The sequence below is a fragment of the Emys orbicularis genome, chromosome 14 (genome assembly GCF_028017835.1).
Source record: "Emys orbicularis isolate rEmyOrb1 chromosome 14, rEmyOrb1.hap1, whole genome shotgun sequence".
Lineage (NCBI taxonomy): Eukaryota > Metazoa > Chordata > Testudines > Emydidae > Emys > Emys orbicularis.
The window spans coordinates 1,134,214-1,147,534 of NC_088696.1; the positions used below are offsets into that span (position 1 = coordinate 1,134,214).

Genomic DNA, 13,321 nt, shown 5'->3' on the forward strand with positions numbered 1-13,321 from the left:
CTCCAGTTACAAGCAAGTAACCTTCATTTCTTCGAGTGCCCTCTGCATCCTCCCTTTCTTGGGACGTTTGGTGAGCAGTACCTCAATACGGAAGCGAGACAAAGAGGCCTTGCAAATGTCAATAATGGGAATGTGCTTGAAAACTGTTGGAGATGCAGCCATTCCCTGATACTCTGAGCTCTAACGGGACCTGGAGGGGAAAGCAAAGCTGCCCTATAGCACTCCTCTATACAAAGTCTGACCCTCTAGATAATGATTGCGCTGAAATGGTCCTACCCTTTGAATAGCTGGTATAAGAGATAAACAACTTAGGAGAACAGCTAAAGTCCTGAGTTCTATCCAGGTAACATGACTGTACTCTTTTTGCATTTAAAGACTGTAATCTAGCATCTCCCTTACTTATATGAGGTTTGGAAAAAATACAGGTACATTTATATACTGATTTACATGGAAATCGGAAACAATTTTTGGAATTAATTTAGGATGTGGCCTAAGGACTACCTTGTCCGATGGAAAACAGAATAGGGGGGGAATCTGCCATTAGTGCATGCAGATCACCAATTCATATACCGGAAATGATTGCTCCCTATTTCACCTTTCCTTAAAACCAGCTTTTATAATAGCAATTTCATAATAGCTCAAAAGGCTTCATTTGAGTCAGTGCTAAATTCAAATTCCAAGGGGACAAGGTCTCTGGTGAATGGATAAAGGTTCAGCAGACCCTTCAAAAATCTCTCCACTAGGTCATGTGAGAAAACGGGTTTGTCCCTAATACGTGTATGTATGATGAAATAGACACTAAGTGTACGCTAACAGGTGATAACAATAGACCCTCTAAGTGTAACAGATATTCTAAGACCATCTGAATGGGGGCTGAAACTGGATCTACAATTCCATTTTCTGCCCATATCATTAATCTTTTCCATTTGAAGTCATAACACTTTCTAGCAGAGCGTTTCCTAGCATTAATAACATTCACTGAACCTCAGTGGAGCATGAGCGCTCTATTCCCATCCAAGTCCTTTTACCCAAGCTGTTAGAGGTAACAATTTGAGATCTGGGTGGAGCACTTTCCCCTGTGGCTGTGAAAATAGGTCCATCAATAATGGCAGAGTCCTGTAATTGACATGGGATAAGTGGAGTAGGTCGGCATACCATTGTTGTCTCAGCCACGCTAGAGTGATTATAGTCATCCTGGCAGAATCTTGCTTTAGTTTGTTTAGAACTTTGGGAATTAAAGGGAATGGGGGAAATGCATACATGAGAGCCATTCCCCAGTTGGGGAGAAATGTGTCTGTCAAAGATTGACTGTCCACTCCTGCTTCTAAGCAGAAAAGAGGGCATTTTGCATTGAGTGTGGTGGCAAACAGATCTGCAGTCAAGAATCACCGATGTTTGAAGATATCCTGAATTAATGAATTCTTTGGGGGCCATCTGTGCATTTGTGACAATTCTCTGCTGAGGCAATCTGCTAACTTGTTGTGTTCTTCTACAATATGTAAGGCAATCAGGTAAATGTTGTACTGTATGCACCAATCCCATAGCTCTATTGCTATGTTGAACAGGTGGGTCAAATAAGTTCTTCCTTGTTTGTTCACGTAATAAACTTCAGCCATGTTGTTTGTGGCAACCTGGATAACTTTATTGCGTATCTGCAGGAGAAACATTTTGTGGGCCAAATGGATTGCCCGTAGCTCCAATACATTTATGTGTAACTGGGATTCTTTGAGGCTCCAAAGACCCTTTACTACCTGAGTGTAAAGATATGCCTACCTTGGATGCATCCATGGTTACTATGAACTTTGGCTGAGATGGGTTGAATACTTCCTTGGGCACATTCTGCGGATGTAACTACTGTGTAAGAGAATGAAGAGTTTCGGGCGGTACTGTAATCCTCTTCAGCATGCTGGCCATACTGGGATAGAAATTCTTCAGGATTCAGTGCTGAAGAGGCCTCATTCTGAGTCTGGCATAGGTGTTACAAATGTCATCGATGCCATTAGTCCCAGTGGCTTCAGAAAAAGCCCTGCCATATGAACTGGGTGTCATCAATGAAGGCAGGGAATCTGCTATTTTCAAACCCCTCTCCTCCAGCAGAAAGGCCCTTCCTTTGACAGAGTCAAAGGGCTCCCCTATGAAGGGAATGAGAAGTGATTTTTGTTTGTTTATGATGAGACCCAGGGTTCCAAATAGAGAATAAGTGTTCTGAATGGCTGCCTCTAATTCTTCTTTGGATTGGTCCTTCAGCAACCAATCATCTAAATACGGGAATACAGAAGAACCTTGCTTTCTTAGATGTGCCACTACTGGAGCTAAACATTTGTAAATACTCTGGGTGAAGTGGAGAGACTGAAAGGTAGGACTCTGCATTGAAAGAGGTATAAACGAAGGACAAAGCATAAGTACTTTTGGTGGGATGGTCTAATGGGAATGTGGAAATATGCCTCTGAGTTCAAGAGCAGCAAACCAATCTAGAGCAGAATAATTAGATCCCAGGAAAGCATCCTGAATGGAAACTTCCTGATATATTTGTTTAGATCCCAGAGATCTAAAATCAGTCTGAGGTCTCCCTTCTCTTTGGCGATCAGAAAAGAATGGGAGTAGAGTCTTTTGTTTCTGGCAGCCAAGGGAACTTATTTTATAGCAACCATGCTCAGAAGAGCTTGTACTTCTATCCATAACACGCTCCTGTGGGAGGGGTCCCTGAAGAGGGAGGGAGGGAGGGATTTGTACAGAGAGAGTGATCTGAATGGGACACTAAAACCTTCTTTTATTCTATCTAAAACCCATTAAGTCCAAGATGATAGTTGTCCAAGAATTGTAAAATTTGGACAGAGGGCTCCCAAATTGATTTACTAAAATTGGTTTGAAGGTCTCAACTAACAGGTCAAACCTGAGGCTTGGCATGTGGTAAAGCAAACGTGGCTGAGGGATTCTTTGTCCTCATATGAAGTTTGAAGTGTTTCTTCCTGTCATGTATCTGAGAATGTTTGTTGCTGATAGTGCTGCTGATGGTACAGTTGCCTCTTCTGATAAGAAGTGGATGAAGAAGGTGGTATGTGCTGTCTGTGATATCTGAACACTGGGGTACAAGTTCTTCTGTAAGGTAGCATGAGTCCTTGAGACCTAGCTGTAACAGAATCTCCTTCAGCTTACCAATGTGTCATCAGTCTTAACACTAAATAAACCATCTCCGTCGAAGGGTAAATCTTCTATTTTGGCCCTGACCCGGTTGGAGAGAAGAGGAATGTAGCCAAGCATGTCTACATAGAGTTATTGCTGTTGCCAATGATCTAGAGACAGCATCAGATATGGCAAATGATGCCCTAAGGGCATGTCTGGCTATATTTTGGCCTTCATTAATAATGGATGATGTCAACTTCCTTTAGTCCTCTGGTAGATGCTTGTGCAAAGAGCCATCTTCTCCCACAATTCAAACTGATACCGGGCCATCACTGCTTGGTAGTTAGCTATATGCATATTTAAGGATGTATAAGAAAGTAAGAACATAAGAATGGCCAGACCAATGGTCCATCTAGCCCAGTATCCTGTCTTTCGACAGTGGACAGTGCCAGATGCTTCAGAGGGAGAGAACAGAACAGAGCAATTATTGAGTGATCCATCCTCTGTCATCCAATCCCATCTTCCAGCAGTCAGATGTTTAGGGACACCCAGAGCATGGGACTACATCTTATCTTACATCACCTGATCATCTTAGCTAACACATTCTCTCACAAATGAGGGCAATGCACCTATTGCAGATAAGAACATAAGAACGGCCATACTGGGTCAGACCAAAGGTCCATCTAGCCCAGTATCCTGTCTGCCGACAGTGGCCAATGCCAGATGCCCCAGAGGGAATGAACAGAACAGGTAATCAACAAGTGGTCCATCCTCTGTCACCCATTGTCAGCTTCTGGCAATAACAGGCTAGGGACACCATCCCTGCGCATCCTGCCTAATAGCCATTGACGGATCTATCCCCCATGAGCTTATCTAATTCTTTTTTGAACCCAGTTACACTTTTAGCTGTCACAACATCCCCTGGCCACGAGTTTCACAGGTTGACCGTGCACTGAGTGAAGAACTTGTGTTTGTTTTAAACCTGCTGCCTATTAATTTCACTGGGTAACCCCTGGTTCTTGAGTTTTGTGAAATAACACTTCCTTATTCACTTTCTCCACACTATTCATGATTTTACAGACCTCTATTATTCCCCCCCCCCAGTTGTCTCTTTTCTAAGCTGAATGGTCTCGGTCTTTTTAATCTCTCCTCATATGGAAGTTGCTCCACACTCCTAATCATTTTTGTTGCCCTTCTCTGCACCTTTTCTAATTCTAATCAATCTTTTTTGAGATAGGGTGACCAGAGCTGCACCCAATATTCAATGTGTGGGCGTACCATGGATTTATGTAGTGGCATTATGATATCTTCTATCTTATTATCTATCCCTTTCCTAATGGTTCCTAACATTGTTAGTCTTTTTGACTGGCACTCTGCACTGAGCAGATGTTTTCATGTTCCCGCCATGGAAGATCTTTCAAAATGACTAGCTTGATTTCACAATGGGAATTGTGAGGGTCTGTTTCAATCATAGTGCTAGTGTCTATGTGGTTACGACTCCTCTTAACTTGCCTCTGGGGATCCTTTCCTTTCCTTACCTGTGATCAGATTCAGTGATAACCCCCCATCAACCCAGTCACCACTAGCCACAATCTATGGTCACTCCATCACTTGGGCAATCCTTTCAGCACCGTGTCATCTTGTCTCACTGTAAATCAGTGGCCTGGAATCTGAATCTTTCACCTTCACCAGCTACTCCTTTCCCAATGCCAATCGTAAGTGGTCGTCATGTGTGATGGGCTGGACTCTTTTAGGATTCACAGAACTAGGCTTCCCAGCAGTGCTACAAGCAGTTGAGTTGCAAGAAACACCTGTGCAGACACCTTCCTGCATGGTTCATTCAGAGCAGAGACATGGTGCCTGCAAGCAAGGCAGAACCTACCTCTGCTTTTGACTTTTCCTGGCTGTGATTTGCCTCCCTCAGATGGACGTTTAACTGATGAATAAGCTGCTCTTTAGATGCCAGTTGAACTCTCAGTTCTTCTTGCTCCATCATTTGCTGTGGTGGAGTGACACTGAAACAAATGAAAATACCAGTGAAAAGGGACTCCCGGCAGAGGAAGGACAGAAATCAGAGACGTGTCATTGTGACATGACTCTTAACATCCAGAGAGAATGTGCACAGGTGGCCCAGGTTAAGCAATAAGACATCCTCTCTAGAAACTACTGCTAATTTACAGGATTCAGCTGACAAAATACAAAGTCTCTGGCCACATTTCCTTCCTGCAGCTGAACAGTCTAAACTCTAGCAAGCAATAAAAAACCCACCATAAACAGAGCAGCTCTTGCATCTCGGAGCGTCTGCTTCTGGTCAGCAAACCCCAGGGCTGGCCTCTCATGACAATAGCCCTTTCGAAGTTCACATTCAGCTGCCCCTGACTGCGTAGGTCAGGAAGAATCCCGGCTGGGATTTAGCCCCAATCCCTACCTTCCCCCCCCCCCCCCCCCCATGCCACTGTCTGGCTTGGCAGAGCCGCTTCCTAAGGACACTAGTGAGGCAGGGTGCAGAAAGGCTGTAGGACCTGTGCAGGGGACACCAAAAGCCCTGTATACACAGTCACTGTCTTCAGTAGGTAGGGCATGGTAAAGAGACAGCAGCTACATGGCCGTGACCGTCCACAAAGGAACCCAGATGCTCCCATCCAATGCATGGTGCAAAGGGGAGCAAAATCACAAAAAAAAATCTACAAGAATAGGTGGGGGAAGGGGAAGGCAGCTAGGTGGTAGCATTTTGCACCACCACCTAGTCATCCCCGTCTCCTTTGTGGCTGCTATGTGGGTGCTCAGAAGACAGTGTGCCCAGGAAAAAGGAAGGAGTCAAGGACCCCACAGCAGTTTCAAAATGGCAAATCAATGGCTGCACAGTAGGATGGTGTGCCAGGCGACTGGAGCTGGAGTGGTGGGGACTTGAGGTAGCATGGAGGGAATCTCTCTTGTGGGACAGGGAGCTGTAGGGTGTTTTCCTACAGATCTCACCCCAATAAAGCATTTGGCAAGCCATGCGCCTTGTACTGTCTGCAGAGCTGCCAGCCCTTCCTCTCCAAGGTGAAGATTCAGCAGACTGTCAAGCTAATACACCCCTTGAGATTTACAGGTGAGTTTTCCTCTCCCACAGGCTTTAAGCAGGAGGGGAATATGTGGTACTCGATTCACCCCGTTAAGACAGGCTGGGTATGCAATTTGCATCCCCTAAGCCAGTGGAGGAAGCTGCTCTTCACAGAGCTAGGCACAGGGATTCTCCAGGAAAGAGCTTTAACTTACATTCTGGGTTCTACAGACCCCTCGCTGGTGGAGAATGCCTAGGGGATATGCTCATCTGATGCATTTCCTGGGCCCCTGGCTGGTGCTGCCCACTTTGGGGACAGCACTGGCTGGCTCTGGGTCCCTAAGCAAAATAATGGGGGTTTCAGGACCAGCATGTAGGCTATGGCTAGGAAGCATAAGACACACCAGCATCCATTTCCTCTTGTTGTAATAAAGTTGTCTGTGCAGTCAGAGACGCAAATTCCACGTTTGCATTTCCTCCACTTCTCTCCCCTTGTCTCTTGCTCCCACCGCCTGTTCCCAACCAAGGAGTCAGAAATTGGGCAGGACAATAGTAGGAACTAATGAACACAGAGGAGAGACAAAAAGCAAATTGCAGCAAAAAAGCAACTATTTAATAATCAACGTGTGTGTGTGTGTGTGTGTGTGTGTGTGTCGGTAGGAGCCTGTCTGTAACAAATATAGCTGTCACGACTGCTGCGGTAAAAATGACAAGGGAACAACATACAACAACAAAATGGGAGCAAATGAAAATCACCTTGCAGGCTCATATTTGCATAAGCTCACAGACACACACAACCACCACAAACAGAACTCGGCTCTGCCTACTGGGAATGCCAACCCTCAGGCTAACCCTAAAGCAAATATTAACCTACTTATTGCACCCTTAGGCAATTTGCAGGGCCAGGAAACTGAGCATTTGGGGAGCAGGCTGGGCAGATCTCGGCATTTAGCTACAATATCCTGTGATCGTCTGAGGCAAATGACAAGAACTATTTACCGTATGAGGAACATTTTTCAGCCATTTCCTTGATGTGGCTGGAGAAAAGGTCATTTTGTTTAACTAGAAGTGCCAGTGTTTTTAACAGAACAATTGCCATAGCAGGATTATAACCTTCAATAAGATTCTCTTCCTCTAACATATAGGAAATAAACGTGCAGCAAATCAAGAGCTTAGTTGTATCATCCACATTCAGATCACTAAAAAGCAACAGAGGGTCCTGTGGCACCTTTAAGACTAACAGAAGTATTGGGAGCATAAGCTTTCGTGGGTAAGAACCTCACTTCTTCAGATGCAAGTAATGGAAATCTCCAGAGGCAGGTATAAATCAGTATGGAGATAACGAGGTTAGTTCAGTCAGGGAGGGTGAGGTGCTCTGCTAGCAGTTGAGGTGTGAACACCAAGGGAGGAGAAACTGCTTCTGTAGTTGGATAGCCATTCACAGTCTTTGTTGAATCCTGATCTGATGGTGTCAAATTTGCAAATGAACTGGAGCTCAGCAGTTTCTCTTTGGAGTCTGGTCCTGAAGTTTTTTTGCTGTAAGATGGCTACCTTTACATCTGCTATTGTGTGTCCAGGGAGGTTGAAGTGTTCTCCTACAGGTTTTTGTATATTGCCATTCCCGATATCTGACTTATGTCCATTTATCCTCTTGCGTAGTGACTGTCCAGTTTGGCCAATGTACATAGCAGAGGGGCATTGCTGGCACATGATGGCATATATAACATTGGTGGACGTGCAGGTGAATGAGCCGGTGATGTTGTAGCTGATCTGGTTAGGTCCTGTGATGGTGTTGCTGGTGTAGATATGTGGGCAGAGTTGGCATCGAGGTTTCTTGCATGGGTTGGTTCCCGAGTTAGAGTTGTTATGGTGCGGTGCGTGGTTGCTGGTGAGAATATGCTTAAGGTTGGCAAAGAGAAACTGCTGAGCTCCAGTTCATTTGCAAATTTGACACCATCAGATCAGGATTAAACAAAGACTGTGAATGGCTATCCAACTACAGAAGCAGTTTCTCCTCCCTTGGTGTTCACACCTCAACTGCTAGCAGAGCACCTCACCCTCCCTGACTGAACTAACCTCGTTATCTCCATACTGATTTATACCTGCCTCTGGAGATTTCCATTACTTGCATCTGAAGAAGTGAGGTTCTTACCCACGAAAGCTTATGCTCCCAATACTTCTGTTAGTCTTAAAGGTGCCACAGGACCCTCTGTTGCTTTTTACAGATTCAGACTAACACGGCTACCCCTCTGATTCAGATCACTGTTCTGGCCTATCTCAGAGCATATGGTACAAAACAGGAGCACTACCTTTGGCCCCACTGACTGAACACTATCAACCAGAGTGGTGCAGACCCATGAGATTGTGAACTAAGGCAGCTTACACTGAAGACTCTGCATTCCTGGGAACACAGGAGGTAAGCAGCAGAAGAAAGGATTGCAGGAGCCTTCAACTTCTACAAAGCTGGGCTCAGAGGTGGATATGGTCACGCAGAAAGGAGTCAGTCAGTCAGTCAACATTGCTTCTTCAAAATTCCAGTGACATACCACAAACAGTCTCCTGATCTCCCTTCCTTCTCACTTAGCTCAGCAAACCTGCCAGCTCCCTTGTTTGTCACCTTTAATCCCGATGAGCAATCTTCATTCAGCCACATGACACCCCAGGGCATCAGATCTCAACCCAGAATTCTCACTGCCAACTGTCATGGTGGTTTCTTTGAAATCCCGGGGCTAAGGACTCTGGGCAGATTTAAGACATATAAATAGAAATTAGAAATAGAAATTAATGGAGATATCCCATCTCCTAGAACTGGAAGGGACCTTGAAAGGTCATTGAGTCCAGCCCCCTGCCTTCACTAGCAGGACCAAGTACTGATTTTGCCCCAGCTCCCCAAGTGGCCCCCTCAAGGATTGAACTCCCAACCCTGGGTTTAGCAGGCCAATGCTCAAACCACTGAGCTATCCCTCCCCCCAACATAAGTGCCAACATTCACAGGTCTAGTTCTCCCACTAATGGAGAAGGACCAGCAAACATACAGTGAGAGAAAGGGCAGGGACACAGACAGACAGGTGAAAAAAGAGGGAGAGTATAAAAATAAAAAAGAGGTTGCTGAAGGACAACATGCCCCAAACTACATAGCTGGATTCTAAAACATGAACCATGAGGGTTTTTTCCCATGAATTTATTAAATGTAAAAATAAAATGTTTAGAGAATTTCCATTCAGAATTTTTTCTTAAAAAGCTGTAATAAACTGTCTGAACTTAGAAAAGGAACAGAAGGTTTTAATGAATAAATCCATAACTTCGGTTATAATTGAAACAAATCCTACTGAGAGTTTGAGCCCACAAAATCTCAGCTTGATTTTTCAATTACAGAAGCACCTTCCAGTGCTGGGTGCATTTTACAGTCCTTAGGTATTTAATTACCCATTGCACCCACAAATCAGATGGTGAAAGTTCCACGTACTATGAACAGACCTGTAGGTACAGGAACAGAGGGCTATGTTCAGGCCTTTCTGAAATTCAGGGCTTTAACATCAAGCTGAGCCCTACCTCAACACCTGAACATATTACAGAAATAATTATTGAACAGCCTGCACCCTTGCATATACTTTTGCACACTTGATCCACAAGAAAAATCATAAGTACTCCGAGCACTGGGAACATCCTGCTCTGTTCCTCCTTAGGTACTACTTGCATGAAAGCCGCTTACTTCCTGGTATTTGTAAGCCAATCTGTTTTGACTGTTTTTCCACCATTTATATTTTCAGTGCCCTACAACTGAGCAGCTTGCTTCCTTTTAAAGCCTGCAGTAGGTTTTAATCTACTTAGCCGGGATTAATGAGAGATTTGTTAAAGATTTAAAGATTTCACACACTTTGCCTGATATCTGTCGAGAACAGTAGCTGTGAGCAATCAGTGTCATGCAGACAAGCCATTTCTAACTGCAGGCACCTTTGTCAGGTGTGGCCCACAGTGTTCCCCCCAATTTTTCCCCACATCACCTCCAAACGGTGCACATAACAAAATCCATGTGGCAGAGTGGGGCCGAGGGATTCGGAGTGCGGGAGGGGTCTCAGGGTTGAGGTGCGGGGGGCAGAGGGGCAGGGGTGTGGACTCTGGCATGGGGCCGGAGATGAGGGGCTCAGGGCTGGGGCAGAGGGATTCGGGTGCGTGGGGGTGAGGATTCCAGCTGGGGGTGCGGGCTCTGGGGTGGGGCTGGGGATGAGGGGTTTGGGGTGCAGTGGGGCTCCCTGGGGCTATGGTGGGGAGAGAGGACTCCACCCAGCTTTCTCTCCCCACAGCAGCACCTGGGCTGGGGGGGAGAGGCGCCTCTCCCCTGGCCGTGGCAGGTCCGGGGCCGGGCTGGGTCTGGGTCGGGGCTGGGGCACCTGTCCCCCGGCCATGGCAGGTCCGGGGCCGGGCCGGGGTAGGGGTGCCGCGGCAGGTCCGGGGCTGGGCCGGGTCGGGGCTGGGGCACCTGTCCCCTGGCCATGGCAGGGCCGGGCCGGGTCGGGGCGCCGCGGCAGGTCCGGGGCCGGGCCGGGTCGGGGTAGGAGCGCCGCGGCAGGGGCGCCGCGGCAGGTCCAGGGCTGGGGGAGAGGCATCTCTCCCAGCTGCAGCCCTAAGTGCCTGAGCGGCGCTGAATAGGCAGTGGTGCAGCTGCACAGCTTAGAGGGAACTTAGGGGATTTGCTGCCTGAGGACCCCAAGAAGGAGTTCCAAGCGATCCTCGAAGAGGGCAAAGCGGTAGCCAGAGCAGCCCTCCAGGTGGCCTCAGACGCGGTAGACTGCAGCCAGAACCATGGCTTCAGCTATCTCGATAAGGAGGGCTGCAGTCCAACAGTCAATACAGGACCCCCCATTCGATGGCCAAGCTCTATTTGCTGAACAAACAGACACAAAACTGCACGGGCTCAAGGATTCCCGGGCGACCTTTTGGACCGTGGGCCTCTACACTCTGGGCCCGGTCAGAAAGCAGCTTAAACCGCAGCAGCCCCAGGGCTCTGGGAGCCAACCCAGGTTGGAGCCTACCCGTAAAAAGAGCAGAGGCTACAGACTCCAGCAAGGTCACCAGCCAGCGCCCTCTGCCCAGTCGAGCTCCACCCGCAACCAACAGGGTGGTAAGCAGCATTTTGAGGGTGCGCCCGAGGGTGACCTACCAGCCTGTTCCCCAGATCCTGCTTCCCCACGTTTCTCCAACAGCCTGTCTCCTTTCCTCCAGGCATGGGCCTCTATAACTTCAGACTGCTGAGTCTTCAACACCGTGGCACAGGGTCATACCCTCCAGTTTCTTTCTGTCCCCCCCCTTCCCCGTTCCTCTTCAGGGACCCTTCTCACAAGCAACTGCTCACCCAGGAGGTTCAGAGCCTTCTGCAAGTGGGGGCCATGGAGGAAGTCCCTCAGGAGTACAGGGGCAAGGGCTTCTACTCCCAGTACTTTCTGATCCCCAAAGCCAAGGGGGATCGGAGACCCATTCTGGACCTGCGAGACCTCAACAAGTATCTCAAGAAGCTGAAGTTCCGCATGGTCTCCCTGGCCTCCATCATTCCCGCCCTGGATCCGGCCTGGTGGTTGGCCACCCACAGCTGGAGGCTTGAGGACGAATAAATCTTTCTTCCAAACAAATCAAGCCTCCTTGAGTCTTTATTTTTTGGGGTTGTGCCTGGCTGGCCTTGCCTTTCCCATTCATTAACTGCCAAGACCACCAGGGAGCTTGGGGCAGAGTGCGTGTAAAGATACTCAGAAGCTTTAGCAGGCACATAGTACTTGTGTTCTGCCCTTTTTGCGATAGGGGGCAGTGATGAGGGGGTCTGCCCCAGGGACTTGGTGATCTTTGCCACCCCCTCGTGCAAGGGCAATGCCACCTGGGCCGGCGCTGCCAAGTTAAGGACATCAAATAGGGAGTCTGAGGGTTCCTCCAGCTCCTCAGCATGAAGCCCCAAGTTCAAGGCGACCCTTCTTAGCAGCTCCTGATGGGCCTTAGCACCATCTTGCGGGACTGGATGAGGGGGCCCTGTAATCACTTCGTCAGGTGAAGATGAGGAGAAAGCCGGCACCAGAGGATCTGCCGCCTCTGAAGGCTGCTCGGCTGGTTCCTCCATGGGAGCTGGGTTGAGCTGAGGGGTCTTTTCCCCAGAGCTCTCTGCGTCAGCGGGGCAGGTGGGAGATCGTGGCTGATGGTTTATCCGAGGCCCCTGAGGCTGACCTGAGCCCTTGCGAGGGCTGTGGGAACCCCCAACGGTTCCAAAGGTACCAGGGGCTAGGCCACTGGCCCGGGGCCCACAATGCAATGGGCAGTGCCGCCGGCAGAGTGGGTACCCACGGTGCGGGACCCTGGCACCCTGGTATAGACTCCTGCTCAGAGGAGGGATCGCGTCTCGGAGACCAGGACGGTGCTGACCGTTTGCGATGGTGCCGATCCCAGCGTTGTGACAGGGATCTGTCAGAGAGTGATGAGCCCCCATGCCGAGCTCCCGGAGACCAATGGCGTTCGGCGGATCTGTGACGGCAGCCCAGCGATCGACGCCTCACGCTTCTTGAACGGTGGCAGTCCGTCGACCGGTGAGGTGTGGAGCGTTGACCCGACCGTGGCGACCCGTACTGGTGCTCTGGTGACCGGTAGCGAGGCTCTCCGGACCATTGACCTGTGTCTCTGGAGCGGTGCCGCACACTAGGAGAGCGGGTAGGCCAGTCCCGATATGGGACTGCAGGGACAGGCGCACCTCCATGGGCCTGCACCAAATCACCGGCAATTCGCGCCTTGAGCCCGGCGAGCGGTGCCCTGAATCCAGTGCCCTCCGGGCTGGCCTCCCGATGCCTGAGGCCTGGCAGCTCCATGTGGGCGAGCACTGGCAGGACACTCCCTGAGGTGGGGAGTGGTGCCGCACAGATGGGGACCGCTGGAAAGGTCCCAGTGCGGGTTTGCCCTTAGAATGGGGCACCGCCGTGGCCAGCACCGGTAACACTAAGCTGTCCTGTGCTGCCTGCAGGGCCTTGGGCATCGACAGCATGTCCAGGTGCCGGAGGCCTGTGTCGCTGTCCCTAGGCTGAGTCCCGTCCGGGACTAACTAACTAAACTAAGGGAAACTAATAACTTTTAACCATATACAGGCAAAAGTTCGTATCAACAGATTAAGAACGAGAAAGCTTG

The 13,321-nt window shown here is 48.8% G+C and overlaps 1 protein-coding gene across 1 annotated transcript in view; it reads right to left on the reverse strand.

Annotated features, from left to right (window-relative positions):
• Positions 1 to 13,321, reverse strand: part of PMFBP1 (polyamine modulated factor 1 binding protein 1) — a 353,820-nt gene that overhangs the window by 162,730 nt on the left and 177,769 nt on the right. Inside the window, exon 5 of the mRNA XM_065416399.1 lies at positions 5,006 to 5,138. Within this exon, the coding sequence (XP_065272471.1) occupies positions 5,006 to 5,138 (133 nt within the window). The remainder of the gene's footprint in view (positions 1 to 5,005; positions 5,139 to 13,321) is intronic.